The following is an 18,771-nucleotide window of genomic DNA, read 5'->3' as shown; positions in this document are numbered from 1 at the left end:
TGACAATTAAAATCAAAGTTGTAAAATGAATTTGAACATTCTGATTAAGTTTACACAAAATTATCACTCATTTAGCTGTGGTATGTTAGAAATGGCACCAGGAACTCTGAGCTAGGTTTAACTTACTTTTGAACTGTTTTAATTGCAAAGGAAGCACTGAGCTATCTAGTTGCATATGTCTTACATAAAACTTAATGTCAGACATAAATTTTATTTGATAGATTTTTCTAATTTTTTTTCATACTTCGGGAATACAAGTAACTTGAACCAAACTTAATTGCTCTCTTTTTCTTCCCTTACAAATGCTGTTTATTCCATCACACAGTTTGTTGCAAAAGATGGAGTGTAAATGACTGCACAAGGCTTTTTATTCATGATACTGATTTTCCAAGTTTGCTGACTGCAGAAGGTAAGTTACTGCTCTGGGCAGTGCCAGATCTAAGCTGGGAACAGAGCTGACTGAAGTGGAAGAAACGTATCCTCCTTTTCCTCTCCAAAACCAACTCTTCTCCCATTTTTCTCAGACTGAGGTGTGAGCAACACTCTGCTAATGGTGGCACTGCCACGCTATGAGCACGATGGGCAAGAAATCTCCGTCGAATCTCAACTAACTCTGCTCCCTGTTGTGCGGTTTGAAGAAGGGATAAAGCGGGCTCACTTTATCGAGGCCCGTGATTCCAGATCTGCTCTGACACAGCTTTTCCTGGGGCCGCGACACCCGGTGTTCGGGGTGATGCTTTTGTGCAGAAACGGGGCTGTCGGGAGCAGCTTCCCCCTTCGAACCACGCGTTTCCAGGCGGGCGGGTTTCTGTCCCGGGAAGCTCCGCGTTCAGCGTCACTTTGGCCTCTACCTCACCAGCAGCACAAGGGGGGCACGGCCGCCTGGCACCCACTTGCGCTTGCTCGGGGCTCCCCCTCCGTGCGGGAAGGTGGAAGCCGCCCGCCGGGTCCCCATCTCCGCTCGCCCCCGAGCCGCCCGGCGGGGCCCGCAGCGCCGCACGCCACCGAGTGGCGGTGAGCGCCGCCCCGGCGTCCCCCTCCTCCCGGGGGCGGGTCGCGCTGACGCGGCAGCGCCGCGGTTCTCCGCCGGCGGAGTCGCACAATTATGAGAAAGAGGCGCCGGGCCGCGGCTGCTGCCAGCGCTGAGACCCGGTGCGGAGCCGAGCGAGCGCCGTCCTCCTTGTCCCGCTCTTCCCATCGCCCCCGGAGCGTTGTCCTCGCCCGGCTTCTCACCCAGCCCTCAGCTGCTGCCGAGCTCAGCCCCGATAGATGGAGACAGGCCCCGCCACCGCCGACGCCGAACCACGAGCAGGAGCTACCCGGCGCGAGGAGAACCAGAGTCGGCGCCGAGACCCAGCCCGGCCCTGAGGAGAATGGTGAGGGCGGCGGCGCTGGGGGAAAGGGACGGGTCGGGCTGAGGGGGCCCTGCATCTGACCTGCCCCAGCAGACCGCTCTGCGTCCCGGCTGTCGCAGCCGCCCTCATCAGCCGCGGCCCTTCTCATGTCTCGGCGCGGCGGCTGTTCCCCTGCCCGCCCGGCGGTGAGAAAGAGGGACCCCGCGGGGCTGTCACCGCCGGGCCGGAAGAGGTGGCGCGGGCTCGGGCGCCTCGGGCCCGTCCTCTCGCGTCGTTCCCTCAGTGCCCCCCCGACACCTGCGACCCCCGGGTCCCGGCGGTTCCTGCCCCGCGGAGCTCCCGGCCGGGTGACCCCGCCACCAGCCGGCATGGTGCTCTCGGGGCCGGCCAGCGCCTCCCGGCTGTCCCGCAGCCCTCCGCTCCTCGGGGCAGCGCTGCGGGAGCTGGTCCTGCGCCGGGGGGTTGACCGCCTCGAACCGTGACCTCTGTTGAGTACTGCTGTGGCCACCCTTCGGGGCTTTATCTGCTACCGGCGTCCATAGGGTGGACCATGTGGTTCTCGGGGATGCAGCTGTTCTGATCTTCTACCTATTTCATCTTTACGATTTCTACACCTTGTCATAGACAAGGGAGTGTGTGTGCTTCTGCGAAGAAAGCACAGCTTCAATTCCAGCCCTTCCTTCTGGCTGCTAATCGGTTCTTTATCCTTAGAAGCGTCTTCCTTAATTGATATTTACAGAATTTAAAGTGAGCCATCACATCAAGTGCTTTCAGATAATTTTGAAAATCTAAGTGGAGTTGTGTATATCTGCATTGCTACAGCCTGCTTGAGCTTCTAGTCGGGTGCTTTATTTTGTTTTAAAGGTGCTTTATTTGGCAGTATGCTGTTCACAGCCACAGGGATTCCTACCCATGAGCCTTCCGTTTCTGACAGTATCTGGGAGCTGTGTAGAAATGTGGGCTGTCTTTTTTCTAGAATCTGCCAATCCAGCACTCTTCTAGGAAGAAGCTGAAAGTGCAACCTTTGGTCTGACTTGAAAGAACACTTAGCATCTCCTACATGTGTTGTGCTTGCTCTTCTCAACTGAAATGTTCGGGGTTTTTTTGCTGTTTGTTTTTTTTTGTTTGTTTGTTTTGTTTTCTTAAGTTTTGTGAGGGTTTTGTTTGTTTGTTACTTTAGTGCTGGTGTTGGAGCTGACATAGTGTAGAAACCTACAGATTTCTTTTAACTATTACAGATTTGTAAGCTGATCATGGCTCAGCAGTTTTTCTGGCAATGTGACAGTTTGCAGTGTTTTATACTTACCATGTGTGTGTCAACTATTTTGAAACCACTGTTTAACAGGTGCTTTCCCGGAGTTCAATATAGGACACTTGCAGGTTCATTTCGCTAGGAATTTGCCTGCTGCTCCATGTCTATTTAGCAGTTTTGAAGAATTGCTGGACAGTGTCCAACATTAAATCAGGAATTATTCTAAAGAGTGAGATGTTCAGTGTAGCAATTCCCAGAGCTCAGTCTTTCTTTTTTTTTAATGTGTCTGTGTGGGTGAGATAAGTGTCTGCTAGATCGTCCTTCATACCTTCTGGTATGAGGCCATTCTTGACTTTGCTATTTAAAGTGGGGGGAAGAGAACCCTTTGTGCATGTGGAACTGTTTAGGCTGGTTATGGACTGTTTGTACCTTAGTTTCCTGATGTTTTACTTTGATTTTATTTAATTTTCTTTTCCTTGCTTGAGCTCAGGAGCAGAAGGGTAATTTTTACTTGTCATGCAAATGCACCTTGAAACATCACCTTGCATTTAACAGTTATCTCGCTTATATTTAAACCTGCTCTATCTGATCATCTACTTCCCTGCATGGATTATCTTGGAGAGTGGTACTCTTTTGTGTTCTAAAGTTTCATTTCTTCTCTTGTCCCTCAGGGCTCAGCCTAGCTAGTCTTGCTGCCTTACCTTTTTGTCTTGTCGCATCAGCCCTGCTTGTTCTGCTTTGCTGGTGATAGGCTGCAGCATCCAAACTCCTCCTCTCTTTCTCTCCTAGTTATCTTTACCACTTGCTGTGCTTCCCTTTCCAGGAAGTTTTGCACCAACACCCAAACTTTTCCTGCTTCTCTTTCATGTCCCTTCATGAAGTGCATTTCTATTAACTGTTCACTCCTTGTGGACAGTCATGACAGATAAGTGTTTTCTAAACAAACCAATATTGTTTTGAACTTAAATAATTGATGCTGACACAGTAGGGTTTGGCTATATTGCTTTGTCGATTTTACACCAGTAATGCTGCAAAATAAATCTCTAAGAGGACTTGACAAAAAGTGCATGAAGGGAGGTGGTTTTATAGTCTACAGTTTGTGTGCTTGACAAGATTTTGCAGATCAAGCTCAATTTTCTTTCTCAGAAAGAGTCTGATTCACCTAACCAGGGGTTTAATACAAAGCTGCACACGCAGTGACACTTTTACTGAACTTGGATGCTCTCTGCATGTTGTCTGAAAGAAATCGCATTCAAAGTTCCAGTCTTTAAAGACTTGAGGCTGGATTTTGAAATTCTGGCTTATGTTTTCACAAGCCACAACTTCAAAATTGTCTTGAAGAATCAAGACAATGAACTGATACTTCTCATGCCAATATGCTTAACCTGAAAAATGTATCTTTGTCTTTTTTTTTTAATTATTTTTATTTAAACATATACTTATTTCGTTTGGAATCCCTGATTTCTTTTAACCGTGTCTACTTTGGTTGCAGTGTATGTGTGCCATGTAAATTTGCTGAAACAAGTAACATAATTTCTGGGGTTTTTTGTCCCACTTTTTAAAAGGCAAACTGACAGGAAAATCAATGTGTGTGTTTTTCCAGAATTGAAGTTTTGTCTTTGAGGTCACATTTCTTGTTTCTAACGTGAACAGTTTTGTCTTGCTACATTTTAGCTTCACTGGTTGAAATTCCAATAACTGGCTTTTCAGCAGGTAAACTAATGAATAATCTCACCCCCTGTGTGTATCTGGATAAGATACTTATTAAAAATAATGTCACTTCTTACCTCTGATGCTGACAAGCAGTATTGGGCTCTGGCAAGTGAGTCTATATGCTTCATTATTTCTACAAGAAATAATCCATGATACTGACCTGACCCATGGTAAAATTTCGTTTTCTTCATGTTCTGTGGCCTGAAGCCTTTCTTCTCCATTGTATTCTCTGCAAAGTTGTTATTTTCCTTTATTTGATTCAGTCCCATCTGTTTTGCTCACATAATGAGAATGTACAGATCATGGTGTGATGTTAGTATATTGTGATACATTTTATACTAAAAATGATCTACCTAATCCTTGGTTGCTGTTGTTTTTATTACTTTAAGCCTAGCTTTTCTTTTACTTGAATTGCAGATGGTTTTGTATTTCAAGTAACAGAGAAGCTAATCTAACAAAAGAACAGAAAATGTAAACCCCCAAACCCTTTTTCTTGGCAAGCTTTTCTTCCTGACCTGGCTCAGCACAGGATTAGCTGGGCATTGGTGCCGCTGCACAAGAGGGGAGGTAGGATGTGCAGGAGACTTTTTCGTAGCAACCAGTCACTAAACCAGCATTGCCTGGCACGCTGAATCATTGCGTCTGGCTGGATGGGGCCACAGACCCAAGCAGAAGTGTTCCAGAGACCATCCTCTATCACAGCTGTTGTGCTGACAGAGGGAATGCTATTTTGTTTTGAGGAGTGGTGAGGTTTTTTCAGCCTTCTTTACACCTATATTTTCCCTAGCATGTAAAGTAGAGGGGAGCCGTTTTAAAGCAAGGGCGTGAGCCACTTTCTATAATTACCAGGTTTGCGGGAACCACAGTATAGCTCAAGTTTGTTTTTCTCCCCAGCACTATAATTCTTGCAGGGAAGTAAGGACAGCACAGGTTGTCTAATTGCTGTTAGGCGAGCGGAGGAAATTTCTTACCCTTCTGTTTTTAATAAGAAGGAAAGGCCAGTGAACTTCTGATGGGATAATAAAATACAAAAAAACATGAGAGAAACTAGGGTGAATAACGTTATTATACTTAACTGTATCTTTTTTATTTTTCCTTCCTGAGCATTAGGCGCGAAGTGTTCTAAATCTATGGGAAATACAGGAAGAAAAATAACTGTTGCTGATTGCGGTGCTGATAGTTCTGAGAAGCTGCTGCCTTATGAAAGAACTTGAATATTTGTGGAAATGTGGAAAATGTTTTGACAACATATGATGTGAGGATGTTGCAGGAATAGTCTGTAAGATAAATGTAGTGGTTAATTGCCGAGGAGAGTTTGAAGCATCGTAACAAACTGCCAGCACATTAGAGCGGATTGAACTTGGTTTATACGTTAGACATTTTTTTTCCCCTTAACTAAAGCAAAATTAAGATGTTGCTTGGGTTTTAGGCTTGGACTAAACTTTATTCTGGCAATGTCTGGATTTTTGGTTTTGTTTGGGTTTGGTTTGATTTTTAATATTAAAAATTGTATCAAAGTTACAGATTATTTAATATTTATGTTATTAAGAGCAATATAGTTTTTCCTAAAGACTCTTACAAACTCAGTCTAACTCAAGCTGTTTTACGCATTTTCTACTGTCAGATTTCCTGAACTGTTTAAATTCTGTGTGTATGGGAAATGAGCATTTGCTGAGTTACTGTATCCCAAAGCACCTTCATTTCATTTGATTTCAGCTGAAGGAGAGCGGCATGTAATGTGTGTGCTGGCATATCTGTTGATTTTCTACAGCTGCAAAATTGGAATTCTACAGGCTAGCTGAGCTCTGAAGTTGGGACTCTGGTGTGTGTAGTTTGACAACTAATGTTTTTAGATCATCCAACTTCAGAAACGGCTATTGTAAACCCCTTGTGAAGCCTTATTGCTGCTTCATCTTCAACCTGTCCATGGAGATCACCAGTTTGCATTCAGATACAGTCCAGCTTGAAGTGCTTGTTTTGTTTAAATGTCTGTCATGTAGTTTGCAAAGCTGGCAGTTGGCTAATACAGTTTCAGAGTGTAGGTAGATGTGTGCATACAGGTTGTCTACATCTGATAATTATGCACATGTGAATCTTATCAATGTCTAGACTTACGGCTAGTAAGTGTAACAGCAACAATTTGGAAAGGCATTTTCGGAGCTGGAGAGCTTTAGCGCTATTTCAGGGTCTGTGGCAGGCTGGTCAGACTTTCTGCTTCCTAGTCATGGATCCCAAAGCCTGGTGTGAATGCCTCCCAGTGCTAGTGGATTCTTCAGTTGTTTACTACTAATCGAATGAGATTAAAAAACCCCACCAAACTTCAGGCTCTGAGAATTGGCATATTTCTATCAAGCTCTGGTTTGCTGATTTTAATTTGTTTTTAATTTTCACTTTTTTGTTTTATTTTTCACTGACAACCTTTTAGGCAGTTACTGCGGTGAATTTTTGCTGTTGGACACTAATTCCTTTCTGCTTGAGAATATTTTCTCAGTTACAGCTCTAAATTCATTTAATCAGGTGTTCAGTCTTTCACCATAATATAACTGTAATCTTCAAAGCCTGGGAAAGTGTCTGCTACCTCTCAGTCAGTTCTAACACAATGGTTATTGCAACTGAATACCAGCCTTTGTTCCGTGCATTCTTCCCACTTAGCTCTACCCAAAGAGGTACTTGTTTTCTTTATCTTATCTGCTTGATTCTTGTCACCTTTGCTAAGAGGTGAACAGAAAATGTTTTCACTTTGTAGTCCCCCTACTTGTGCTGGGTGGAATTTTTCAAGGTGTCCCTGGCTGATGATTCTTACCCTAATACCTGTGAAAGTTTTTCTCCTCCCCATACTGCAAAGTGATAATCAGTTTTTGTGAAATGTGGACTTGACAAACCTGACTTCTAAAATGTAAATTTTAAATTTAATAAATAAATTTACATTTATGCCTTCTGTAAATAAATTTCTAGTTGCTATATTGAGAATATTCTATTTCACAAGCACCTATTGCTTAAAAATTTCTGGACTTGGAGCACTTCTAGAACTAGTATTACTTAGCAATCCAGGTCCTCCCACTTGTCCTGGTTTCAGCTGGGATAGAGTTAATTGCTTCCTTCATTGCCAGTGTAATTCCAAAGACTGACCTGAAGTGCTTGAGATGTGATTGTGTTGTGTTGCAGGGTCATAATCTAAGATATGGGTCAGGGTTGATGTTCCAAGTCCATAATATCTTTACTAGCTGCTCCCATGTCTGCCAAAACTCTTCCTAAAGGTGTGGTTGTAATCCAGTCTGGACTTTGCTAAACCCTGGCTGTCACTCTTCCACCCATCTTTGTGCCTCCGTCTGTGCTCAGTCACTGTTTAGGGCTATAGATTGAACAAACATCTAATCACCTCTTTTTTCTTTTTTCTTTCTTTTTTTTTTTTTTTCTTCCCCTTTTTCCTTTTTTGAGGATTACTTCGTTGGTCATTTCCCTGAATCAGCTCTCCATGTGACTGTAAATACCGGTGTTGGTATGACATAGGGTGGGATCATGTGCAGAGGCTTAGGAAACCAGGATTGTGGCACCTCAAAGTTGACATGACCTGTGAAGCTGGTTTAGAAGCTTGCTCTGAGTTGTGCTTGAGAGTTGACTTGTGACATTATATTAGTAGTGTTTGGTTACTCTGTTTATCTGCCATTCTACATGAGTGTTTTCTAAGTCTTACAGCCTTCTGTGCAGGTGTGGATAGAACTGAGCCATCACAGGTTGGGTTCTGTAGCCTCTTCAAAGTATAAACCAAACTGCATTGCAAACCTTGCCTAATTGTATTGCAGACAGGTAGTAGCTATGCTTGAATACATTTGTAGCTAAATGCTTGTTTACACAGGATGTTTTTCTTGACCTTCTTTTCTGAATGTGTGCTGCCACATGTAAGATAGCTTTTTTTACCAAATACTCTGTGCTGTATTCTTTGTGAACTGAGCTGCATCAAGATGAGTTTGACTCCTCCCATCAAGTTATTGCTGTTGGCACATGATCCACTGCTGGTAACTTGCCTTGCATAACAAAATAGCACTAGTTTTGGGTTTTTTCCCTTCGTGTTCTTAACACGCTGCTTATTTGCTTTTTAGTGCTATTCTCTTTCCTGTTTAACTTTATCAAGAAGCTGAACCTGTTCCTTTGCGACAGGAGAGAGCAAAGTCATGCTCTAGTAATGTACCTGACAGAGCCAGGTTCAAAGACGGTCACGCTGAGGTACAACATGGTTAAAATTGCATGTATATTGGCTTTGTTTAGTAAGCTTAATGCTGTGTAATAGTTTGTGGGTACAGCATGTCTGTAAAGGCTCATATTCCTTCCAGAGCTTGTCCCCGTGGCTGCTGCGGTCATGCAAGTATTTAGTCAGGCGTTACTTCAGTCACCTGAATAGGTTAAATTATGCATGTGCTTAAATGACACATGATTGGAGCCTAAAAATACCAGTTGTGTAATTACAGAACTGTTAATCAACTTTCTCGTCAATTACCAAAAAAAAATCAGTTGATCTACAAGAGTAGGTGCAGTTAATAATGTTTTAAATACCCAAGTCTTACCAGTTTCTCCTGTGTTCCTTGGCTGCAGTGTAGTCAAAGCTGTGGTTTGCAGAATTTTGTTAAACAGCAAGTTTAATACAACTTCAACTGAAGGCATTAGAAAAGTGCATGTCTGAGGGTGATCTTCTGGCCAAAATGTTTGGGAGTGATCTCGAAGGAATTCCCACTGATGGTAGTAATCTCACACTAAGGAAAGAGTAATGAATCACTGATACCATAGCTGACAAATACCCTAGAGAACCTTTTAGGAACTTAGCATTGCCTGGTGTTGCAATGCCTCTGGATGCAGAACTGGTTGAAAGAGGTTCACTCAGCCTGATTTCACAAGCTGTAGTTTACTGAGTCCTTAATGGTGCTGCTCAAAATGTTCATGAGTTATGCTGCTGAGTGCCCTGTGAGCACTTACCTTGGCCCGTGTGAGGGACACTAAGCAAAGACCTGGAGGTTGGGATGGACATTAACCTCTCAAACTGGCATTAACCAGCTTTGCAGCCAGAGGCATTGAAAAGCAGAAATATCCCCTTAACTAACCTTTGTCCTTTTAAACTGTGCCAAGTTAGAAATGCTCTTGATGAGGATTTATGCCTTTGCCTCATTAAGCAATTGGTCCATCTTATTATTGGGTTTCTTTTATATAAATCTTATGCAGAAAAATCCTCTTTTCAGCCGTTGGAAAAAATCCCTGGTTTGTATGCATGCAGTTTCCTGTGTAAACCCTACCTCTGTACTGTCGAACTCAGGTTCTTGTCGCTGTTAAATTCTCTGTAATTGTTTCAAATGCATTAGTGAAACAATGTTGTCTTATGTTGCTTGTGTCGGGGAAAAGGGCACAGAACACTCATCATCCTTGTCCTGTTTTTGACTGCCAGCTGGTGTTACAGGTGAATGTTCTGCAGCGATGAAGGCTGCTAACAAACGTGTCATTGTTTGAATGCATCATCTGGTTGTACTTGATGTTTTGTAGCCCACCAGAGAAATACTTCTTACTAGTATAATCATAGTACTTTGTTGGACAATATGATACGGTAAGTTCCGGGCTGTGTTTTCTATCTGGTGTAGAAAATGTGCAAGACTGAAGATTTTTGGTGTCCAGAAAAATCCTGGTTTCAGGTTGTAGAAAAATGTTTTCTGGTCACTTGCATGTAGATGATGTGCAGAATACAGCTAGACTTTGCAGAGGGAAGATTATTTGCGAAAGCTAATTAGGCAGTGAGTCCCTAGGCTTGCTCAGTGGAGACTGAGGGGTATTCAGAGCAGCTCTTCTCTTTCCTCTGCAGAGAGAATGTAGAAAAATTAGCACTGCTAAGATAAGGTTAGTCTTTTGGTTATCCTCTTGGGTGTCATTACTAGGTGTTTCAGGGGTTTTCTGATGAATGCAAAGACCTTGCAAGTAGAACAAAAAAAGTCTTTTGTAATTATTGTATTAGGAGTTAGCTCGGGTTTAATTATACCGCGAATGAGGAAAAAACATCTTCAGTGCCAGATGAGAATGGATGCTATTCTCAAACTCAGGGTATCTGCCCACCTAACATGTGACCTTAGGCAACATGTTCTTGCATCATTGGCAGCTCTCCAAGAAATAAAGAAATACCATCTTAGCTTCCTTTCCTTCCTGAGCATCAGGATACAGGTACTTAAAAAGAATGCCTTTTTGTGTGACAGATCTTCATCTAGTTTTCCTGGATGCCTGGAGTAAATGTGCTTTGGGGGATTATTTTGATGTACCTTGACAGTATGCTTAGACCAGCTCAGCTGCTTTGCTAACCCGGTATCTTAACAGCTACCAAAGGGGATGTCCTAATTCCCTTGTTCCCACCCTGATCATGGCCACGTGGTCCTTCCCTCTGCCTTAGTTTTCTGCCCAGCTTGCATCTGAATTGATTCATTCTGACATCAAAGCTACCTGCTTTTTTTTTTTTTTTTTTTTTTTTTTCCTGGAAATAATGTGCTGATTTAGGGAACTCAGTCAACTCCCTGAAGGGCTGGTGCACAACTGCTAGTGGAAGGGAAATAGCAGGAGAATGGGTGCAAGGGCATAGTGGTAATTTGCTCAGCTTGTCTTCTCTGCTTCCACTCTCACTGTAAAATCTGAAGAATTGCGTCTGTTAAAGCAAATAATTTCCCCCATGTGTTCTGGTTTTGCTTTTGCCAGGAATTCCACCTCTGTACTGTTGTCTTTAATTTCTCTAAAATGGTGGCCTGTCTTCACTGCTTTGCCCCAGTAGGCCAAAGAGGAGACAAGGGTCTAAGTCCAGCACAGCTTAGGCAGGCCTTAGTCCCATGTACCTCTTGGCATTGGTCAATTTTACTGGAAGTGAATATGCTGGAGGAAATGATAATAAACAGAAAACATTTACAAAGTGTTGTGATCTCTCAATGTCATTTCAATCAAAGCAACTAATTGTTGCTTCTACTGTCCCTCAAAAAAAAAGTTATTTTAACTCTTTGATTTTTAGAAATAATTTCTTGAGTTATTTTAAGGCTTGTGGTGTTTAACATGGATGTGTTGCAGGTAGTTCAGTTATGTGGGTAACCTGCAATTCTACATCAATATTTGGTAAGAGGGCTGAAAAACTGTAACTGATCTGCTTAAGTAGAGGATACTTATATCACTGTGCAATAAACGCAAATTAAGAGATAAGATTGAGACATCCTAGGGGGACTGCCTGTGTTACTGCATTGTGCTATCTCTTGTGGATAGGCATTTGGAATGTATCTTTTTTTTAATACTTCAAATGTAAAAAAAAAAAACAAACAGTAATTTTGTTTTCTCTTGGGTTGGTCTTCCTTTTATCATATGTATATATGTATTTTTTCCTGCTAAAGCGAAGAAGGAGGTTTTGTCCCACAGATTATTCTGCTTTTTAGTTGGTATTGTCCGACTTGATGTATCAGAATATTTCACGTCCACATGAGTGTTTGGTAAGAGTTTTTTACTTTTGATCTGAGATCCAAGTACTCAGCCCGGGGACTCAAGCTTGCTGAAGTGACCCCGTAAGACTATGATAAGAGAAACCAAAAGACATTCTTCTATTTCCTGCTGCATTAGAGCAAGCCAGACCTTGATTTAAATCAGTAGTTAGGGTAGTTACTTTAGGACATCTGTGCTTATGTCTTAATTAGCAGTGCTATGTGCATGTGAAGGAAGGGTGTGATAGGAGGCTTTGTAGTGCTTTTGGTAAATGATGTGGTAAGATGGTACATTTTAGCAGCCTAAATATTGACTGTGAGTTAAAATGGATGACTTCAAGCTCTCTCCCAGTACACTGCACTGTGTAGGGTTTACGGCTCTGGCTGTAATATTTAAAAGAAACATGCTGAGACTTCCAAAACTTGCTAATAATAAAATGGTTGAATGCTAATGGGAAAATCAGTGTGAAAGAATATTTCAGCAGTTGGTATGAGGTTGCGACAGAGACCTCAGTTTTTACCTAAGACTAGCCCCAGGAGAAGTCAGTAAAATAAGATAGCTCAAACAATTGTTTATTTTCCTCAAAAACAGAGGGTGGAAATTTTTAAGAAGTGCCTGATTAAGCATTATATATTATTTCAGACAGTAATTAGCTTATTTCACGTGTGCCTAAATAAGCCCAGTTAAGTTTCTTCTTTGCACTTTTCTAGAGTAAACAGAAACTACTTAAATAGTTTTAGCAAGGAACTGTACCTCCTGATAAGAGTTTAGGTACATGTATGTCTTCAGAATGCTGTCAAGCTGCTTACGCCCCTAGGTGAGGGCTGTAGTCAGTGTGCACCCTAGCCAGCTCTGTTAGGAGAGCTAGTTCTCTGTCATGGCAGGCAATGGGAGTGTAACTGTATCCAGTACATCTTTGTTAGTGAGCTGAATTTAAAAATGCTTAAGTCTTCGTAATTCTACAGTAGGAAATTTTGCTATATCAAAATTCTTGGTAGCAATAGAAAAATTGTTATAGCAAATTCTTGGTTTGGTTTGGTTTTCTTCCAGCTCATCCTACTGTCTCCATACTGTTCTTATTTCCAAAGAACTCTAGTCACTGAGTTGACCAAAATGTTTGCTTCCCCCACTGCAGCTAGCGAATACTGGTACATTGGTGTGCATATGTATACAGGCAGGAAGAACAGAGAGAATAGGAGTTCAGAGAACATACCCCATCACATCCTCTGATCCCCTTACCAAGGAAGCGAAGGCAGTTCAGGCATTGTATGACTAATTTCTGTCTCCCTCAGACTTCTGGTCCGATGCTGATATTTTAATGCTAGATTGGAACCAATCTAATATTAATTTTCTGCTCTGAAATGACTTGCTTACTGTACAGAATGATTGGGTTTTTTGATAATCACTGTTAAAGTAAATAGAGTGCCAAATCTGTTTCAGGTTGTTCTTTGATTGTGTGTTTCCTAATGTTAGTAGTTTTGACTGTAAAAATGAATCGGGTTTCCCTGATACTGTGTCTGAAGGTGTTATGTGAAATTTCATCATCCTTAGCAGTGGTCTGGTGCTGTCACCTATTTCACATGCCCACTAGTATGTTCTCTTGCTGTTCTCTCACCCATGCTATTCAGAGAAATATAATTGATCCGTAATAATTTAAATATGTGCATAAGGCTTCTGGTTGTGGGTGTGGGTTTTTTAAGATATTCAAAGGGTTGTCTGAGGCTAGGTATGTCAAGAATCCCTCAGTGATAACAACTTTCCGTTGCTGTAGTGAGTTAATAATAGCCTACTTAAGTCAGCAGGCACCAAAATCTTTGCTGTGATGATAGAGAAGTACCTTTCTTTGTACAACATTAAAAATAAGTTAGATCTGTGAATGGAACAGGCTAAGAAAGTGGTAGAGCAAGATGAACAGCATCTATTCTTCCAATTTGCTCTTGTAGTTGTAATATGCTTCAGCACATAATGCATTAATCAGATGTTCATGCACTTTATGAATCAGAAAGGGAGGTCCTCCTTCAAATCTGCAGCTCAGATAAAGCTGAAACATATCCTTTGCACTAGGTGAAGTGAACTTGTAGCCTGTATGCTGTCTATGAATAGTAGCTGCCAGAGCTGAGTTTTTTTTCATCTGGAAACAAATCAGACTCAAATCAAGGGAAGAATTAATTATTTAGCTTGTTGCAGGAGCCCTTTCCTACTGCTTTATTTCCAGAGGTGGCCACCACTAGCTATATTCCCTATATGATGGGGAGGGGACTGGAAATTGCTTGGGGAAGACAGCCAACAGATCCAGGATATGTAAATTGTTTTACATAAACAAGGTAAATATAATAAACAATTTAAATGAACAACGTAAATGAAAGTGTGCCCCGACCCTTATTCTTTCCAAAAATAAACTCAGACTTACAGGATTGTCTGTTCATACACCCTGTGTGGCACATGCAAGGTAAGCCCAGCACTTGCCAGAAATGTTGGCTATGAACTGAGCTAATTCTTTCATGTAGAGTAAATCTGGTGAGCCAGGAAGTGCAGAGGTTTTAGCAGCCGTGCACAGTGTGTCCCATTAGTGCCTGCAGAAAGGACCAGGAAGAGTGGCCATCCTTGATACCCACAGAAATTATTTGACCTACTTAAAAAGACTTGGCATCATTTCAGTTGCGTGTTGGTGAGTAGGTATGCTGACTCTACCTTCCTCCTGGTCTTATTTAAGCGAGTGTGTAGGCTTGCAATCTGCACCGACAGTGAGGTTAGAACGATTGCAGACTGCAGCTAAATCATTGGTGCTGAGGGAGGTGATAAGGATGCAGACTGTACAATCATATCACTGTAGATAAGGAAGGAAAAGTAGGCTGTGTTTAAAAATGTAGGAGATTTGGGATTGGTCGTGTATGGGTGACTTGACATAGTTAAAAATGGGTTTTGAATGAGGGACCCTGTCACAAAGAAGCAGGCAGTGTATGACTGGTTTGAAAATGCTCCAATGTACTTTTGTCATGTGTTTTTTTTTTTTTTTAATCTCTCTTTTGAACAAAGTGGGCATTAGAGTTAAAAATGCTGGTTGAAAAGCTGTAGCTATATTTTCCTTGCAGTTACTCTCATGTGCTCTCTTTCTGTCCTTTTTCTTTCATCCAGGGTTATAAAGGGTAAAGAATTTTTTATCTCCTTTGAAAACTCAGTGGTTTGTTGCTTTTAGATTGTAGCTTTGGTACATGTTTTGAAGTACTTGAATGCATCAAAGTGTGAATAGTCTGGGTGCTCACAGAAAATGATCTATAGATCCCTTAGAAGGGCTAAAATTTTTTTAGCTTGGCATTTCATTAGTCAAGAGGATTGCATATATAAACTATTTTGAAATCATCTTACTTCAGTTTGCAACAGTGAAATGGATTTACCTTTCACTGTTTTCTTTTTCCTACCAAAATTCCAAATTCTGTTGATGAAAATTGAGAAATAAAAATTAAAATAGATATTTTACTCCCCTCCCCCTTCCTTTCCTGAAGGCATATTCAGCAGCAGCGTGCCATCTGCTGTGCGCTCTTACAGAGTCTCCGGTTTTGGCAAGTTTATTTAATTACTGTATCTGTCACAATTAGACATTTAATTCTAAAGGTGTTTGTTACCTCGGCTGAGAGAGCGCCATTTTGGAATGACACCAGTGTGCGTGGGTCTTCTGAAATCAACTGATGGTTTATTCCATCGTGACTTGAGATATCTTGAACTGTAGGATCAGTTGTGAGATATTTTCTAGGTATTTTTGGTTTGTTTTGTTTTTAAGGCTTGCATGGATGGTTATGCATTTAAAGACTTAATACTTCCTGAAAAGGAAGAGTAATTTTATGACTAGTCTAGCTGCAGAGCAGCATGCACCTTCGCAGGGGTGTTAAACCAGCAATTTTTAAACATTTATTTAAAAATATGCTGGATCTGCTCTGAATTTCCCACTGAAAGACCTGCATTGCAGTTGGAAGATAACTTTCCCAATAATGTGCGTGAAGTGGATTGAGTTTGAATGTAAGAAAAATGTCCAAACAATATTAGGTCTGTGGGTTTTATTCTTGTGCATCAGGATTAAAAATAATGACTTCACAATGTGAAGTTCTGTATATGAATTTACGTTTTTCCCAATTAAATGAATTCACATACACAAAATAATCCCCAACCAACTTAATTTTGTACTTCGTGATTTTAAGGTGAAAAAATTCTCATAGAAGCAGCCTATTCTCAAAACAGCACACTGAAGTCGTTTTGGTCAAGTTTGGGTGAGCTATAAAAATCTCCTTTTACAAATCCCAAGTGCTCATTGCATCCAGAACTGCACGTGGATGTGGTAAGTTCTGTGGTGCCTGCTTTACGTCAGAGAAGAACTTGATGAAACAATAGCTACTCTGTTAGAGACCTGGATTGCTGTGAAAACTGTTTGGAGCAAATCTCCTGAACTGTTTAATAAAGAATAGGATTGTTGAAGGTTTGTTTTCAGCACTAAGGGAGCCATTGATATGAAGAGTCGTATCTTTGCTCGCTGGCTCCTTTGAGGTCTGATCCTGTGTACATGAGAATGGACAGAAGGCTTTCTCTGCCTTTTTTCCTTCCCTTCTTCCTCTTGAGCAATCTATTTTCAAGACTGTAGCAGTAGTTTCATGAGACAAGTCTTTCAACCCAGAAAACTAGAGCTGTTCAGTTTCTTATGAGCCAAGCGAAGCCAGGTGAACCGTTCTGCTCGGAACAGGATCTTCAACATAGCAGAGACACCTTTCATTGCAGGATGGATCTGTCTGTCTCAGCCAGTCAGGTTCTGTTACAATGAGTGCCTCAAGGTGTTTGGGAAGAAGTAAATGAATTAATTTTTTCTTGTAGATGACGCTGGTAGTTGTTTCCAAATAATAACGAAATAATCTTGATGTGTGCAGCAGGTAAAATACTCTTGCAAAAATTTTCATTTGTAGTGAATTAAACACCAATTGAAGGTGAATGCATAATCCTTTTAATTTAGAGTGACATACTTCACAGGGATACATGAAAGCACTCTGTATAAATATCATTTAGCATTATGATAAGTTGGGCCTTTTTGTCTTTCTAGTATTGCATATATTCATACTTTCTATGGAAGTTACTTTAAAACACAATGGTAAGATTGACTGGTGTTCGAGTTACTGATTCAAGAACAAATCTTGAAGGCTTTTTGTGTGTTGTGTATTCTCTGGACAGACAGCACTGTTATTCTTCAGCAGAGAGTCTTTTAAATATAGTTTGTATTACTAGCTGGCTAAATGCTTTGTTTTCTGCCCCCCCCCCCCCCTTTAAAACAAAACAAAACCCCCCCCAACAACCTCAAACACTAATTATAGAGGTATGTAATTTTAAATTGCAAGGAAAGCAAGTAAATTAAGTGTCTGGGGTTTGCTGGAACCAAGAGTTTAAAACAAATATTTGCAAATACATGCCATCGAACTGCCTACCCTTTCCCCCCCACCCCGCCGTCTGCTTATTTACTCAAAGTTAGCCTAAGTTCTGATAAATGTTTCTTTGAGGAACTGAGCTGTGCTTTTCTAGCATTTTTAATACAAAATTTGAGTTATTTTCTTTGGGAAATGTAGGCATAACTGTCTGCATAATTCACCACCCCATGCACAGTGGATTAGTTACTTACCTCATCCTGGGATGTACATTTTCAGTATCAGTTAATCTGTACTAAGAACAAGTCCAGGTACTTTGCCTAGAGCGTGGTCCTTAATGCCTTCGTGGTTCAAAGCCTCTGGTGGATATCTCTGTAGTGAGAACTAACATGTATTTATTTATGGCACCTCTTCCCACAAGAGGTTTTATGAATCCTAAACTGCTTGATATGTATTCATAGAATCATAGAACAGTTAGGGTTGGAAAGGACCTTAAGATCATCTAGTTCCAGCCCCCTTGCCATAGGCAGGGACACCTCCCACTAAACTATGTCACCCAAGGCTCTGTCCAACCTGGCCTTGAACACTGACAGGGATGGAGCATTCACAACTTCCTTGGGCAACCCAGTGCCTCACCACCAGTAAAGAACTACAATAAATTAACTTAATTTGGTATCACATTGATCAAGGCCTTTGGGCTTTATTTGGTTTTATTTGGTGCATTGAGTATAAAAGTGGTAATGGTTTGTCTGGAGTTTCTGCCTTTCAGCTCTAGCTGGGGGCACCCAGTGCTCAGCTGGGGGGTTAGCTGGCTGAACAGGGATCACAGTTCAGCCCCACAGCATTGCACGTGTTTGGCTAATGGAGTTGGCTTCTTAGTTAAAGAGAACCTCGTGTAAATCCTGAAAAGAGTGTGTGCAGTATAGTTACGTAAGAAGCCATAACTTGTCAGTGGACATTTCCTTGACTAGACAAGCTAGAGGACGTTCTTAGTACAGAATGTCTCTTGGAAGTGTTTTGAAATTTATCTTGTTGGCTGTTAAGTGACCTAGACATATAGGGCTGCTCTACAGCAGAGCTAGCCTGGCTATTCCTGCTGCAGACAGTTTCCACTGTATCCTCTTCTTTTCAGGCTTGCTGCAACTTTCCATGTATTTTCTTTTGCCCTGGAAACTTAAGCTTTCTGGAAAATCGGAGGTGGTGGGGAAAGAATATAGAGTCTATTTTTAAATAAAGGACAAATAAAACTGGAAGATTTTTTCCTCTTGCATGTGTTGAACTGCCATATGGTGTAAGCAAAGGTTTGAAAGATGAAATATGAGATGCTGTACAAAGTGATATGACTTCTAAATTTGAAACTGAGGTCTATGTAATCAGTAATTGAAATCTCTACTATCAGCCTTCCACGAAAGTCACAGTTTGGAATATTATTCTTTTTAAACCCAGGTCAATTTCCTGATTCAGCAGGCCAGCTTTATAGAAAAACTGTCAGCAGAGCAGCGTGGTTGGTACGCAGTGTTGCAGGTTTGAGAGTGATATATTTGGGATGAGTTAAATTTTAGTTTTGTAACAAATATTCTGT

At 41.4% G+C, this 18,771-nt stretch overlaps 1 protein-coding gene across 1 annotated transcript in view; it reads left to right on the top strand.

Moving 5' to 3' along the window:
- Positions 1-1,309: 1,309 nt before the first annotated feature.
- Positions 1,310-18,771, top strand: part of TRPM7 (transient receptor potential cation channel subfamily M member 7) — a 61,540-nt gene continuing 44,078 nt past the window's right edge. The window contains exon 1 of the mRNA XM_065688823.1: positions 1,310-1,376. Within this exon, the coding sequence (XP_065544895.1) occupies positions 1,374-1,376 (3 nt within the window). The 5' untranslated portion in view covers positions 1,310-1,373. The remainder of the gene's footprint in view (positions 1,377-18,771) is intronic.

The sequence above is a fragment of the Lathamus discolor genome, chromosome 8, assembly GCF_037157495.1.
Source record: "Lathamus discolor isolate bLatDis1 chromosome 8, bLatDis1.hap1, whole genome shotgun sequence".
In the NCBI taxonomy this organism is placed as follows: domain Eukaryota; kingdom Metazoa; phylum Chordata; class Aves; order Psittaciformes; family Psittacidae; genus Lathamus; species Lathamus discolor.
Note: the sequence above shows the minus strand (reverse complement) of the source record. Positions and strands in the feature narration are given on the sequence as shown.